Consider the following 16093-nt stretch of genomic DNA (forward strand, 5'->3'; position numbering starts at 1 on the left):
ACAGTTATACATTTTGGACATCACCGTTTATTAAACTGGAGAAACTCCATACAGGACTTGAATTACAGTAATAACAATATTACGTCATCCTACGAGGACTTCAACGTTTATTAAACTGGAGAAACTCCATACAGGACTTGAATTACAGTAATAACAATATTAGGTCGTTCTACAAGTAAAACAGTGAAACATTGCATTTTTTATGTTCAGTACGTATGTAAAAATAGTGTGTTTTTTTTTTTTTTTTTTTTTTTATGGATGTGCCATGTTTTAAAACCTCGTAGATAACTACATCACCAAAACACGCAAATCAAGCAAATCAGTGCAGCGCTGTGGCTCCACCCAGGGGATACAATTTTTGACTGGGGTAACTACATTGGCACGACACCGGTGGGCATACCATATTCAATGTATGACAATCTTGGCGAAAAGTATAGCCTAAACAGCCTGATTTGGAATTCCCCTCAAGAATGATTGGAAACAAAAAAATGCTCATTTTTAAGTTGTTATTTAGATAATATTCTTGTCAGTTAATTTTATTGCTGACACTTAATTTCGGGGTCATAACATGTTGTGCCCCCCCTGCCCCAAAAATCAAACTCCGCCTATGGGCTCACCTACAGGACAGCATTTATTTAAATTTTGAATCCTTTTTTTTTTTTTTTTTTTTTTTTTTTTTAATTCTAACTTAACATTATACTTATGTTCCAATTTGCTAATGTGTTTTGAAAAATAAGAATCCTGTTAAATGTAGATTTTTTTTGGTATTTGTTTTTCTTTTTTTTAACCCAGATATCTCAAAGTAACACATTTTATAGCTGTAATTGCAATACTGTAAAGAGTGTTGTTAATCTTACTTTTAAAAAGTAATTAATTACAGTTACAAATTACTTCCCCCAAAAAGTAATTGCGCTAATAACTCAGTTACCTGAATGTAAGAGTAATTAGTCACTTGGCAAAGTAACTGGTGATAATTTTGATGTTTTTTTTGGTCTAAAAAAAAAAAAAAAAAAAAAAAAAAAAAACAGGTCACACAATGTGAAGTTTACAGGGTTTTTGGGACAATTGGCCCTAGCCAATTCTTTACCCTAAACTTAACTAGACACAGGGGTATTGCGGATATTGCGATAACTAGATAGTAACCTTTGCTTTGTGTGGAAGTCATTTAATGCTGTGAATCAACCGTTAAAGTTGTTAAAATTGCTCCCTTTATTGCATTAGTTCCCTTCTGTCTATTTTCGACGTGTGAGTTTTAAAACTGTTTCATCATTTAAAGATAGATTTAAATTAAGTTTTGCCGATTTAGGAGTATATTAGATAAAAAGTTACTTAGGTTCGCTTGGAAGGTTCTCTACAACAGAGCCTTCTTGAGAAGTCTACTGCTTTAAGATGGCGCCTGTTTACTAACGCATCCTTTGCCGACGTGTCTGTCATTTGCATCTAGCTCTGTAAATATGTGATATCTACCGAAGCATTATGTGGGCGTAGTTTGTAGGCTATCGGCTACAGTCAGGTATTATTGGAGCCAGCTAGCATAGTAGCATCGCGTTTGCAACGGCGTCAAACTCCCTTGCCTCTTCCCCACTCCTGCTCTGCTCTCTCGTCTCCGTGAGTCCGTCTTTTTCTGACTTTTCTCGCGTCTGTCAACCAACATCGCAACGCATAATAACGCACGCCTTTCCCGCCGCAGTAACGGTAACGGCGTTGCCAAGATGAGAAAAGGAATTAATTAGATTACTCACTACTGAAGAAAATAATGCTGTTAGTAACGCCGTTATATTCTAACAACACTGACTGTAATACCGTGATATTTTGGCTTAAGGTTATCATACCGTCAGAATCTCATACCGGCACATGCCTACTAGGTAATCAAAGGAAAAAGCAGAACATTTTTCAATGGTGTATTAATACCATAAGTATATTCTCAATAGTGGTTTCTAATAACCCGCTCTTCCAATATTTTCTAAGACTTTTCCCTCCTTAAAAGTAGTTCACGTCATTACAATATTATCTTCATTTTGTATGAATAAATTGAATTATAAAATATTCTTATGGGAAAATCCCGCTCGACATATGACCATTTCGACTTACAAAGCAGGTCGTGGAACGAATTAAATTCGTATGTAGGGGTACCACTGTAACTTCTTTTTCAAAATGGACAAACGGTATTGTAAAATTAAATTAAAAATGAGGTAACACTTTTTTTGACAGCTGTGTCATAAGACTGTCATAATTTTCCGGACGACACTTAATGACATCTGTCATAAGAATTCATTAAAGCTCATGACAGTGTCGTGTCATAATTATGACGGTCATATGAAAGTCTTATGGCACCACTGTCAAAAAAAGCGTTACCGAAAATGCCAATTTATATACTTTTTATTTTCAATAAATAATTGGGGCTTAATATATTTGAAAATAATGATATCAAAATCCAGATAAAACTATTTTTCTCACTTTGCGAAAGTAATTGTGTTAAATAATTTATCTTTTTTTAAATTAATGATAAAAGAACATCAATCAAAATAAAATTTGTATATGGCGGAAAACACAGACAAGGCTGAAAAAGCAGTTTCTGCTCTTGCACCTCTCTTTAAAATAAACTGCTGTATTTTAAGCCAAAAGAACTGTTGTGTTTGATAGAACAATATGTCTATATGCTGCCATAGCAGATTCATGGCGCAATAAGCCCCTGATCTATTTTTAATTTGTCTGATTTACCCTGGAAACCCATGTTTACAGACGTTGCGCCATCACTTTTGTTTCAACCTAGCCATAAAAAGAAGTTAAGTAATCATATTTATTATTCGAAATGTCATTTTTAGCTTAGAATCATTAATTGATGTGTAATAATTAGAAAAAAAACGACTTTAAAAATTTATTCACTCGCATACCTTAAACTTTTAAACAAATGACGTCACAATAAAAAAAAGTCATAGATATCTACCTCATAACTATTGCTTAATTGTATTTTTTTTTTTGTTACTGTCGCATTTTCCCCAATATTTTAGATGATAAATGAACGATCCAAACAAAGAAAATTTGGGAAAAAAAACACTTAAAAGGGTAAATATATGAAAATGAAAATCTCGATTACTCCTTGACGTCTGCGATTTCTGCATCGCGACCCTAGTTATATTACTATGTTTCACCTATATAATCCCCAAAAAATCTAGCTGTGGCCATTCACATCTGTGTCTTGACACTCAGTGACACATACTACATGGAGTTTTTGGATCGAAAAGAAGTAAGTACGCAATAATATCTTGTTAAAATCATGGCGTCTTTGTTTAAGCTCTCGTGTGCTCTCACCTCCAGTTAGGGTTTTGCTGTTTAATTTTTTTTTTTTGGTTTTGTTTTGTTTTTTGAAATGCCCTCCTGTTCAAAATTTTCTTCCCCCAGAAAATTGAGATTTTAAGCTTACCAATGATGTGACACACATGCATATAGGGCGATTTTGGGCCAAATTGGGGGTCTCAGAGGGGAACTTCAAGTCACCTCAATGTTTGGTGCCATATATAATTGTGCATATCAAATTATTTTAATCTAATACTAAATCATAAAATAAATATTTGCAACTATTTTCCCACATAGATTTATTACCCTTAAATAAAATTTGGTTAAATTCCTGTAAATATTCTATGGTTTAAAAAATTGATTGAAAGACTCTATAAACACTTCAAAATGTAAAAAAAATTAAAAACGGCATGTTATGTTTAATTTTTCTCATGGAATCTAACCTTAATTTCTTATCCTATTCAACCACCAAACTATCCATGAAAAAGGCTGAAACCTAAAAACCATTTGGTCAGATTGCTGCATATTTACCTAAACGACATGCTGAACCAAACAGCCATGAGCATGAAAGTGGTGCGCTTGAATTCAGGGCTGAAGCAAGCCAGAATGTTATTCCGGATCTACAATGAGTCAAGAAAGCATCACATTAAAAAAAAGATTCCAGGGTGGTAAAACCATGCCGATGCAACAGGGGGCGCCATTTCAGCCAAGTCATTTTGGAACTGACCTGTTGAGAGATGCTGACCATCTTGAGGCGGTAGCGCTGCCAAACGGGCGTGTCAGTGCCGCTGTCGACCAGTTCGTCCATCTGCTTCACTGTTTTGATAGTGGTCACCTTAGCAGCAAAAATCGCTTTTAGCTCATTGGCTGGCATTGACGGCATTTATCTCGATAATTCTCAACTCACAGTGAAAACTTTTTCCGGGTGTCCCTTTGCCCGCATGTTAGTGTCGTGGACTTGCTTGAGGATCATCCAGCCTTCGTCGTGTTTGCCGTTCTGTTTCAGACGACAAAAATCCTCGGTTCTCGTTCGCTTTTAGTCAGTTAGCGACAGACTGACCTCCAAGTAAAATCGCGGGCTTTCGGGCATGGCGTTGAGAGCGGCGATGGCGGCCACCGACGGGAAGGCGCAAACCAGCACGAAGACGCGCCAGCTGTGGAACTGGTAGGCTGAGCCCATTTGGAAGCTCCATCCTGCAAGAAAAGAAGGGGAAAATGACTCATTGATTGCCATAATCTGGGGGCGCGTCTGGGAATAGGAGCATGTCTGGCCATAAATCACAAAAAAGCGCTAACGCTAATGCAGGTTGTAACATAAGTTCCCAGATTTGCACATTCCCAAATTCCTCTAAATTCTTGTGCTTAAAAATCACTGACCAACTAGCTAGCTTCGGCTACCTAGCGCTAGCTTCAGCTAGCTAGCGTTGATGGGGGTGTGGTTGAAGTTAGGGTTATGAATGGGCGTTACAGGTAGTCCCCAGGTTACGAACGAGTTCCATTCACTAGCAACGTAACCCGAATTTCCGCGTAAATCCAAATTAACCCTTTAAATACCCCTAAATACCCCCTAAATATCAAAATAACTATCCAAAAACATGTATTATATGCCATTGTACTGTCCTCGCCAAGGCATTGGAGCTAAGTCCTAGCTAGACAGCGAGCTAAGCTCCGAAATGACGATGTCAGACGTCCGTGTGGTTCGTTTATTCAGCTGCTCAACAACACTTGCAGAATGAAACTAAAATAAAAATGAAATTTAATCAGTGTCATCAAACAATTAGCATGTATCATTTAGCATCCGCACATCATCAAAAATAATCACTTAACTCGCCCCACATATTTGACCACAATTAAAAACGCACAATAAACAGTACAAACGGTGTTATATACAGGTGTTGCCTCTGTGGATACTTCACATGCAACAAATGTGCGCGCAGGCTTGCGGCTGTAATCTTTCTCCTCTCTCTCTCACTCGGCTGCGCAACTTCTTAATAGGAGCAAATGTGCTCTTCCTTGTGTGTGCGTGTGTGCTCTTCTTCGTGTGCGCAAATATGTTTTTCGTGTGTAGATGAGCTGTCACTTGCGTGTGGAAGTACTACAATGGTATTAAAAAGTACCTTTTCAAATTTCTCACATTTCTGCATAAAATCACCATCAAATGTGAACTGATGAAAATACAGTGTCTGCTTTAACTAAAACCACCCAAACATTTATAGGTTTTCATATATATTTCATGAGGATAGTATGCCAACAATGACAAAAGGGGGGGGGGATAAGTTAGTGAACCATCACATTAATTATCCTTAACTATCCTCATTAAAATACAAAAACCTGTAAATGTTTGGGTGGTTTTAGTTAAAGCAAACACTGTATTTTCATCTGTAAGATTTTGACAAAGATCAGATCACATTTGACAGTGATTTTATGCAGAAATGTGAAAAATTCCAAAAGGTTCAGATACTTTTTCATACCACTTTATATGAGCTTTTACTCACATGTGGAAGTACTACCTGCTCTATGCTTCTTGCGCCAAAAAAAAGTGTGCATCACAAAATCTCAACATTAATAAAAAAAAAATTTTTTAAAAACGACTGGAGTCAAAATGGCAGACGGGACTCCGGCGTCATAAAGTCAAAATCATATCAAGTCGGGTACGTCGTAACCCGTGGAGTACCTGTATATTGATATGGTGATATACAGTACGTATCACAATTAGGCCTGTCGCGATAACAAATTTTAGTGTGTGATAATTTATCTCATAAATTATTGCAATGTGTGATATTATTGCGCTCCCGCCCCAATTTTTTAAAAAAAACAATTTACAATAACACAGTGAGAATGCAGTATATATTAATAGATCAAGTACACTCATTTAAACGCGATAAATGTTTACTCTTAAATTCAAAAATACTTTTTAAGAAATCACAACTAAAAACAATAGACCATGCTTCTTTTAAGTAAAAGACAACAATATTAATACAGCACAGAAACACTGAATAAATAAAATGTTTTTTCAAGAAAAAAATAAAATTGCACTTAATAACTTAAGCATTTAAGCAAATGAAAATTTTTCCCCTCATAGCTTCTGCTATGGCGTTCCATGTGTAATATTCTGATTGGATGTTTTCCGAGGCACCCTGAAGAGCACGCGATGGTGATGTTGTTTTGTTCATGTGACGCCGCAGTTAGAGAGAGAGAGATCAAGATCGAGAGAGAGAGAGAGAGAGAGAGAGAGACAGCCTGCCGAGTGCCGAGAGCCACAGGTTGAGGAATTTTTGTTAGCGCCGTGTGTTAATAAAAAAACAAAGTTGTCAGCACGTCGTGTGTTTGATATCATTGCCAGAAAAACATAAGACACGATGCAGCTTCCTTTTTAATACTGTCCTTATAATGATGATCTGTTGCATCATAAATCACTTTGTGACTTTCCACCTTCATGATGGAGCGTTCTTCGTCTATGTTCTTCGCTGGTGTTTAACCGTGAATAAGTAACTGGGCTGCTGACTGCAGGCCCGGCTCCGCCCATTTTGACGGATGCATCTCCGGCAAAAATGAAAATAGCCTAAACCATCCGGCGGGCTCCGGCACGCCAGAGATGGTCCGCAGTCAATCCCGAGCACTGACGCGGCCGGTATACATTCAACAATAGGATATAATGGGAACGGATTGGCTCTGGCGCTATTTTTTGCCGAACCCGGATCGAAGATGCATTTTGCGTAGTTGGTAACAAGGAAGCCGAACTTTTAACAGCACGTCTGCCGCACGCGCCATTGATCGCCTTCTCAAAATGTTCGCAACGGAAAAATTACCGCCTTCATTTTTATTTTCCGTGCGATAAATGGAATTATTGCATATTGCAACAGGCTTAATCACAATACTTTGTATCCCAATAGGTTATCGATATGCTTGTGCGAAGAAACGATAAGTCATTTTAAAAACCACATTACCACTAGCTTTGGCCAGCTAGCATTGATGGTTGCGTGGTTGAGGTTAGGGTTATGAATGGGGTGTGGCATTATTTCAATATGTTGATATATCACGATGCTTTGCATCCTAACAGATTATCGATTTGCTCCCACCTAAGAAACTATATATATATATATATATATATATATATATATATATATATATATATATATATATATATATATATATATATATATATATATATATATATAAACATATATAAATATATATAAATAAACTAGGGCTGTCAAAATTATCGCGTTAACGGGCGGTAATTAATTTTTTAAATGAATCACGTTAAAATATTTGACGCAATTAACGCACATGCCCCGCTCAAACAGATTAAAATGACAGCACAGTGTCATGTTCACTTGTTACTTGTGTTTTTTGTAGGGCTGTCAAACGATTAAAATTTTTAATCGAGTTAATTACAGCTTAAAAATTAATTAATCGTAATTAATCGCATTTCAAACCATCGAAAAAATATGCCATATTTTTCTGTAAATTATTGTTGGAATGAAAAGAAGACACAAGACGGATATATACATTCAACATACGGTACATAAGTACTGTATGTTTATTATAACAATAAATCAACAAGATGGCATTAACATTATTAACATTCTCTAAACATTCTCTTAAAGCCATAACATTATTAACATTCTCTAAACATTCTCTTAAAGCCATCCATGGATAGAAAAACTTGTAGTTCTTAAAAGATAAATGTTAGTACAAGTTATAGAAATGTTATATTAAAACCCCTGTTAATGTTTTTGTTTTATTAAAATTTGTAAAATTTTCAGTCAAAAAAATAAACTAGTAGCTCGCCATTGTTGATGTCAATTATTACAGAATGCTCATGGTGCTGAAACCCATAAAATCATTTGGACTCAAGCGCCAGCAAAGGGCGCCAAACATAAAAAAAACTTGTAACAAGTAACAAGCGGACATTACACTGCTGTCATTTTAATCTGTTAATTGCGTCAACTATTTTAACGTGATTAATTCAAAAAATTACTTATCGCCTGATAATGCGATAATTTTGACAGCCCTAGTTTTTTGGTGTTTTGTCGCCCTCTACTGGCGCTTGGGTGCAACTGATTTTATGGGTTTCAGCACCATGAGCAATTGAGCATTGTGTAATTATTGACATCAACAATGGCGAGCTACTAGTTTATTTTTTGATTGAAAATTTTACAAATTTTATTAAAACGAAAACATTAAGAAGGGTTTTAATATAAAATTTCTATAACGTACTAACATTTATCTTTTAAGAACTACACGTCTTTCTATCCGTGGATCCCTTTAACAGAAAGAATGTTAATAATGTTAATGCCATCTTGTGGATTTATTGTTATAATAAACAAATACAGTACTTATGTACAGTACGTTGAATGCATATATCCGTCTTGTATCTTATCTTTCCATTCCAACAATAATTTACAGAAAAATATGTCATATTTTATAGATGGTTTGAATTGCGATTAACGATTAATTAATTTTTAAGCTATGATTAACTTGATTAAAATTTTTAATCGTTTGACAGCCCTAATATAAACCACATTACCAGGTGCATCTTTCAAGCTGCAGACAGAACCTTCTAGACTTAAGGGCAGTATACAGTAAATTTCAAGGAACAAACTCTACATCTAAATTATGCATTAAGAGTCAAGCTCACGTTGAAAGCAAGCGGCTCACCGTAATGGGGGATAATGGCCCAAGCCATGGCTGACGCGTAAATGCCGCCGATCATCCAGAACATGCAGAGCCAGCTGAGGTGCTCGCCTCGCTTCTCGTGAGTCAGGAACTCCGAGTAGTAGGAGAACACGATGGGAATGGAGCCGCCGATCCTGACACAATTACAATTTCAGTCAAAGAAAGTTTTCTTGTAGGTCTCATCCATTGTCATTTTTTTTTTACCCGACGCCCGAGAGGAGCCTGCAGAAGAGGAAGGTGCTGTATCCCTGCACGAAGGACGAGAAGAAGGAGAAGATGCTGTTGATGGACAGTGAGATGAGAAGAGACTGACGACGGCCGATGCGGTCGGCCATGGCTCCCCACAGGAAGGCCCCCACCATCATCCCGAAATAAACGATCAGACCTGAAAACATGAAAGACATGAAAAATGACAATGTTGGCGTACTTTCAGCGACACGTTTGCAAAATTGCGAAAGAACGTTGCTGGCTTTGGTAAGCGAGAGCTGCAAGTGTGGTGGCACATGTGGTTGTTGTTTTGGACCACAGATGTCTGTTATTTCCTTCTCACACAATGAATCATTCTAGTTTCCAGATTTGAACAAGGATAAATGATCTCACGGTATTTTCCGGAAAACATACCCAGCATGCTCTTGTTGGGCTCGGAGAGGCACATGTCCTTCTCGGCGCTGGGCAGGACGAAGCCCACCACGAAGATCTCCACGCCGTCGGCCATGAGCGCCAATCCCAGCACGAAGTAGAGCGTCCACTGGAACTTGCCGTGGCCGCACTCCTGAAGGATGCTCTCGTACTGCTGCGCCAGTTCCTCCTGGTCTTTCCGCCTCGCCGCCTCGGATGCCGCTATGTCTTGGAAGGGTTGCGGGACCGATCCGGGACCGCCGGCCAGGCTGCCCTTACCCGACTCAGCCCGGGGGATGCCCTGGTACTCGCCCTCATAGATCTCGTCATCCTCATCGTGGCCCTCAGTGGAGTCACTGTGTCCTCCCTCCTCCTCGTCGTTGGCCGCCTGGCTGTCGCCGCGGTAATAGCCGCCGCCACCATCCCGCGCCCCCGCCGGGTAGTCGTCATCGTCATCTTCTTCGAAGCGGCTATAGGAGCGGCGGCTGTACTCATCGTTGACCCGGTCCACGCTGCGCGCCACCTTCTTGGAGGCCTGACGCTTGACTTCCTGGGCGATGTCTTTGGCGCCTTTGATGAAGGCCGTCCGGTTCTGGTAGCCGTCCTCCATCTTGCAGGGGACGCTTGGCTTTGTTGGCTAAAATTCACAGACTGGAAAAGATAAGAAGAGTGGGATTAGGCCCCACAGGCCTGAGTTGTTACACAAGACCTCAGTTGTGTGTGATAAGGTCATCTTGACCTGTGATCACTCAAACAGGTCATCTCGACCAGAGCGGATAGTGTAAACTTGGGCTTAACGACATTGGGCAAAAAGGAACATTGCGATTTTGGGGGGGGATTGCGATATACAGTGGCGCAAATAAGTATTTAGTCAACCACTAATTGTGCAAGTTCTCCCACTTGAAAATATTAGAAGCCTGAAATTGTCAACATGGGTAAACCTCAACCATGAGAGACTGAATGTGGAAGAAAAAAAAACAGGAAATCACATTGTTTGATTTTTTAAGAATTTATTTGCAAATCATGGTGGAAAATAAGTATTTGGTCAATACCAAAAGTTCATCTCAATACTTTGTTATGTACCCTTTGTTGGCAATAACGGAGGCCAAACGTTTTCTGTAACTTTTCACAAGCTTTTCACACACTGTTGCTGGTATTTTGGCCCATGCCTCCATGCAGATCTCCGCTAGAGCAGTGATGTTTTGGGGCTGTCGTTGGGGAACAAGGACTTTCAACTCCCTCCACAGATTTTCTATAGGGTTGAGATCTGGAGACTGGATAGGCCACTCCAGTACCTTGAAATGCTTCTTACGAAGCCACTCCATTGTTGCCCTGGCTGTGTGTTTGGGATCACTGTCATGCTGAAAGACCCAGCAACGTCTCATCTTCAATGCCCTTGCAAATGGAAGGAGATTTTCACTCAAAATTTCTCGATACATGGCCCCATTCATTCTTTCCTTTACACACTTCCTTTAGTCGTCCTGGTCCCTTTGCAGAAAAACAGTCCCAAAGCATAATGTTTCCACCCCCATGCTTCACAGTGGGTATGGTGTTCTTCGGACGCAATTCAGTATTCTTTATCCTCTAAACACGATAACCTGTGTTTCTACCAAAAAGTTCTATTTTGGTTTCATCTGACCATAACACGTTCTCCCATTCCTCTTTTAGATCTTCCAAATGCTCTCTAGCGAACAGCAGACAGGACTGGACGTGTACTGGCTTCAGCGGGGGGACACGTCTGGCAGTGCAGGATTTGAGTCCTTGGCGGCGCATTGTGTTACTGATAGTAGCCTTTGTTACTGTGGTCCCAGCTCTCTGTAGGTCATTCACTAGGTCCCCCTGTGTGGTTCTGGGATTTTTGCTCACCGTTCTTGTCATCATTTTGACGCCACAGGGTGAGATCTTGCATGGAGCCACAGATCGAGGGAGATTATCAGTGGTCTTGTATATTTTCCATTTTCTAATAATTGCTCCCACAGTTGATTTCTTTACACCAAGCGTTTGACCTATTGCAGATTCAGTCTTCCCAGCCTGATGCAGGTCTACAATTTTGTCTCTGGTGTCCTTCGACAGCTCTTTGGTCTTGGCCATAGTGGAGTTTGGAGTGTGACTGACTGAGATTGTGGACAGGTCACTTTTATACCGATAATGAGTTAAAACAGGTGCCATTAATACAGGTAATGAGTGAAGCCTCGTTAGACCTCGTTAGACCTCGTTAGAAAAAGTTAAGAGCTCTTTGACAGCCAGAAATCTTGCTTGTTTGTAGGTGACCAAATACTTATTTTCCACCATGATTTGCAAATAAATTCTTTAAAAATCAAACAATGTGATTTTCCGGGTTTTTTTCTCTCCACATTCTGTCTCTCGTGGTTGAAGTTTACCCATGTTGACAATTACAGGCCTCTCTAATCTTTTCAAGTGGGAGAACATGCACAATTGGTGGTTGACTAAATACTTATTTGCCCCACTGTATTGCGATTAGTGCTGTTAAATTTATCGCGTTAACGGGCGGCAATTAATTTTTTAAACTAATTACGTTAAATTATTTGACGCATTTAACGCATGCATGGAATGACCCACTCATGCATTGCCTCAAACAGATTACAATGACGCCATTTGGGCACATTGAGAGCTAAAAGGCAGACAAATGCGAGTGGACACAGGCGTTCATTGGTCCGCGCCTTTTATTGGCATAAGCTTTGGCAACTCTTTCACAACATACATAATTATTGTGGCGAACGACGTGGGAAGATGCACTCGAGACGATCTTTTCTTAACACGCTTTATTGAACACAACGCAGAAAATATACCATTTGCAGCCACCACTGACAGTCATGGTTGCCCAACCTCCCATCATGCATTTGGGCGGAACAATTAAATCGCTACAGTATCATTTAGTGAAAGCACAACAAAAATAATATTCCTATCTCTCAAAAAAATAATGTTCACAAAAAGAGAAGCGCTCAGTGCAAGGAGAACTGGCATTCCCAATCAAAATAGCTATGCAAAATACACATAAAACTTACTCAGACTTTGCCTTGGCTAGATCTCTAATTACTTTAAAATTCGCCATTGACACCTTGTGGTGTATTTCAATCACTACCTTACGTAGTTAAAGAGACTGTGGACGAACGGCAGGGAGCCCATGTAACGTCCCACTCGGCGACGTCAACAATGGCCCTCTATTAGGTTATTTTTTGATTGAAAATTTTACAAATTTTATTAAAATGAAAACATTAAGAGGGGTTTTAATATAAAATTACTATAACTTGTATTCACATTTATCTTTTAAGAACTACAAGTCTTTCTATCTGTGGATCCTTTTAACAGAAAGTGTGTTAAAAATGTTAATGCCATCTTGTGGATTTATTGTTATAATAAACAAATACAGTACTTATGTACGGTATGTTGAATGTATTGTATATGTCTTTCTTGTGTCTTATCTTTCCATTCCAACAATAATTTACAGAAAAATATGGCATATTTTAGAGATGGTTTGAATTGCGATTAATTACGACTGATTAATTTTTAAGCTGTGATTAAGTTGATTAAAAATTCTAATCGTTTGACAGCCCTAATTGCGATATATATTGCGAAATTTAAACAAGAAGAATTCTCACCAAATTTCAAAAGCTCTGTTTGGGAAGACTTTGGTTGACTCACTATGCCCACATTGTATACGTTAGAAATGTCCCGATCCGATCACATGAAAAAATCAGGCCGATCACACCATTTCCAGAGGATTGGAGTTGGGTAAAAAGGATCGGGTTTTTAATTTAAAAATATATGCAGTATTTATGTTTTTCTGCTTCATGCTCATACAGGCTCTCACCCTCCCTCCTGAAAAGCAGAGTGACCAAACTGTTGTGTTTGGCCACCAGTGCAGCTGGCATTTGGTACTTAATGATGTTTGACCAGTTTGCAGCTTTGATCTGGCCAGAGGCGCCTCGGTAGCACAAAGCACAAATGCAGTACAGTGTTACCTCTACTTACAAATGTCTCTACATACAGAATTTTCATGTTAAGACATGCCTCAACTGGAAAATATTGCCTCTTGTTACAAATGAAATTTCAAGATACAAAAGGCAAAAAAACAGTATGGCCGGTGCTTGCAGCTCCTAGAGTTTACTGAACGTTACATCGTTATAGCTGCTCTGCCATTGGCTATTTGCCAGCATTCCTGGCATCCAATTGGCTAAGCGGGGCCTCTATTGTATGTGCATGTGTTTATCCAAGCGTCCTCTTCATTCGCCCCTCGTTTTAACTTTTATCCTTTATATAGGTGTTATAGGTGTTATACTTATATAGCGCTTTTCCACCTTTACTCTATTCTTGTTTTTTTATGTTACGCACAACTCTGATTTTATGTTTATTGTGCAATAATGTAATTGTAACATGTAATTGCTACATGTTTTGATGCATTGTTATGTATTATAAAAGATTTATATCTGAATTTTGGGGGGTGGGGTTGGTACATATTAGGGTATTTACATGGAAAATGCGTCTCTACGTACAGAATTTTCAAGTTACGAAACTCATTCCAGAACCAATAAATTTTGTAAGTATTTTCGTCCAAAAGACTAAGTCAAAAATTGAAAGGGCTGCCAAACACAACACTGGCTCGGGAGACTTTTCGATCTATCTGCAAATGTGTCAGTGTGCTTTTTGTACTCCATGGCACTACTAAGGTCTAACTTCATTACCAGTGTAACACTGGGTCAACCCTATATCCAAAATGACTATACTTATTAAAGCAGACTTGCCACACGTTGTGATTATTGAATATTATTTCATAGTTTTGATGGCTGTTTTGACTTAGACTGGTGGACCCCAACCTTTTTTGCACCACGGACTGGTGTAATGTGGGCCTTTTTTCACGGACTGACAATGTGTGGCAGAAAATGACAGTAAATATAGAATAACACGTCGGAGCTAAAAATGAATATTAAGTGCAGGGAAAATGTCACTCACCATACACCATACATAAATCAACCTTTTTTTAACAGCGGCCTCTACTAAAACTTGTCGGCAAATATCCGTGGTCGCAAGCATAATGAGTTTTTATCCAATCGTGAAAGGTTAATTAGCTTTAGCAATACGGTTTGCCATGAAGTATGATGCTCTTAGTGCATTCGCTTTTGTCGCCTCCTTTGCTAGCTTTTAGCCACATATTACGCAGAATGGACTTGGTTGTAGACAGTGGCGGACTTGGCAATTTTGGGGCCTAAGGCGAACATATCCAGGGGCCCTCTTCATAGGTCAGGGGTTAAAAAGGTAAGAAGGGTGTGGAGGAAATATGTTCCGGTACACTAGGGCTGTCCTAAACGACAAATTTTCTCCTGATTAGTCAGCCGACTAGTTTTACGATTAATCGACTAATCTAATAATTTTCTTTTTTTTTTCTCTTTTTTTTTTTTTAAATAATTTAGCAATGACATTTTTGTTGACGCTTATGAATTCACAAAACTATTTTGGAACATTTAAATTCTTTATTAAAGTACAAATAATCATGCAAATAACAATAATTAATCACAAATAAACAATGAGGTTAAATGCTGATAGCATGTACTAGTGCAAAAGAATGGAAAGTAAACAGATTCAGAACACTGACTTTGCCTTTCCAACATTATTCAAAACAATTATTAAAACAAATTCTAGCAATATTATTATAGTATACTACTATATATTCATTCATTCATTTTCCATGCCGCTTTTCCTCACGAGGGTCGCGGAGGTGCTGGAGCCTATCCCAGCTAACTCGGGGCAGTAGGCAGGGGACACCCTGAACCGGTTGCCAGCCAATTGCAGGGCACAAGGAGACATACAACCATTCACGCGCACACTCATACCTACGGACAATTTAGAGTGTTCAATCAGCCTACCATGCATGTTTTTGGGATGTGGGAGGAAACCGGAGTTCCCGGAGGAAACCCACGCAGGCACGGGGAGAACATGCAAACTCCACACAGGAAGGCCGAAGCCCGGGATTGAACCCTTGATCTTAGAACTGTGAGGCAGACGTGCTAACCACTCAGACACCGTGCCGCACTACTATATATAATAGTAGTATAATAATTATTCATTGGCAATCATATTTGTCATGAAGAGTGTCATTTGAAAGCTATTCTTTGTGTTGAATCTGTATTATGTAGTATTTACTCAACATATTATAATATTAATTCTGAAGTATGTGGGATTAACTCCAGAAATCATTATTTATATGATGAACATGACATGCTTTTGCTGTTAACCAGCTGTTGAGTGTTATTGTATGACTGATTAGAACTGTACTACATTGTTTCGCCACATGGTGTGTTGTCATGTATTTCATGTTCGGTGTGAAGAAGAAGAAGAAAGTTAAAAGAGGCATTAGAGGCCTGTTCTCAACTTCTCCCTCACTGCACTTTGGCTGTCATGGAGACCACGTTTGCTCATGTGTTCGAAATAAACGATAGACGACGTGCAAAGTAGCAAGTGAGCTGTAAAAATAGTGAGC

The 16093-nt window shown here is 38.9% G+C and overlaps 1 protein-coding gene across 1 annotated transcript in view; it reads right to left on the reverse strand.

The window, feature by feature from the left end:
* LOC130910767 (synaptic vesicle glycoprotein 2A-like) overlaps positions 1-16093 on the reverse strand; it is a 34964-nt gene that overhangs the window by 10456 nt on the left and 8415 nt on the right. The window contains exons 2-8 of the mRNA XM_057828321.1: positions 9601-10248; positions 9184-9364; positions 8962-9113; positions 4358-4491; positions 4205-4294; positions 4025-4132; positions 3829-3917 (exon numbers count right to left, since the gene is read on the reverse strand). Of these exons, the coding sequence (XP_057684304.1) occupies positions 3829-3917; positions 4025-4132; positions 4205-4294; positions 4358-4491; positions 8962-9113; positions 9184-9364; positions 9601-10207 (1361 nt within the window). The 5' untranslated portion in view covers positions 10208-10248. The remainder of the gene's footprint in view (positions 1-3828; positions 3918-4024; positions 4133-4204; positions 4295-4357; positions 4492-8961; positions 9114-9183; positions 9365-9600; positions 10249-16093) is intronic.

The sequence above is a fragment of the Corythoichthys intestinalis genome, chromosome 22, assembly GCF_030265065.1.
Source record: "Corythoichthys intestinalis isolate RoL2023-P3 chromosome 22, ASM3026506v1, whole genome shotgun sequence".
In the NCBI taxonomy this organism is placed as follows: domain Eukaryota; kingdom Metazoa; phylum Chordata; class Actinopteri; order Syngnathiformes; family Syngnathidae; genus Corythoichthys; species Corythoichthys intestinalis.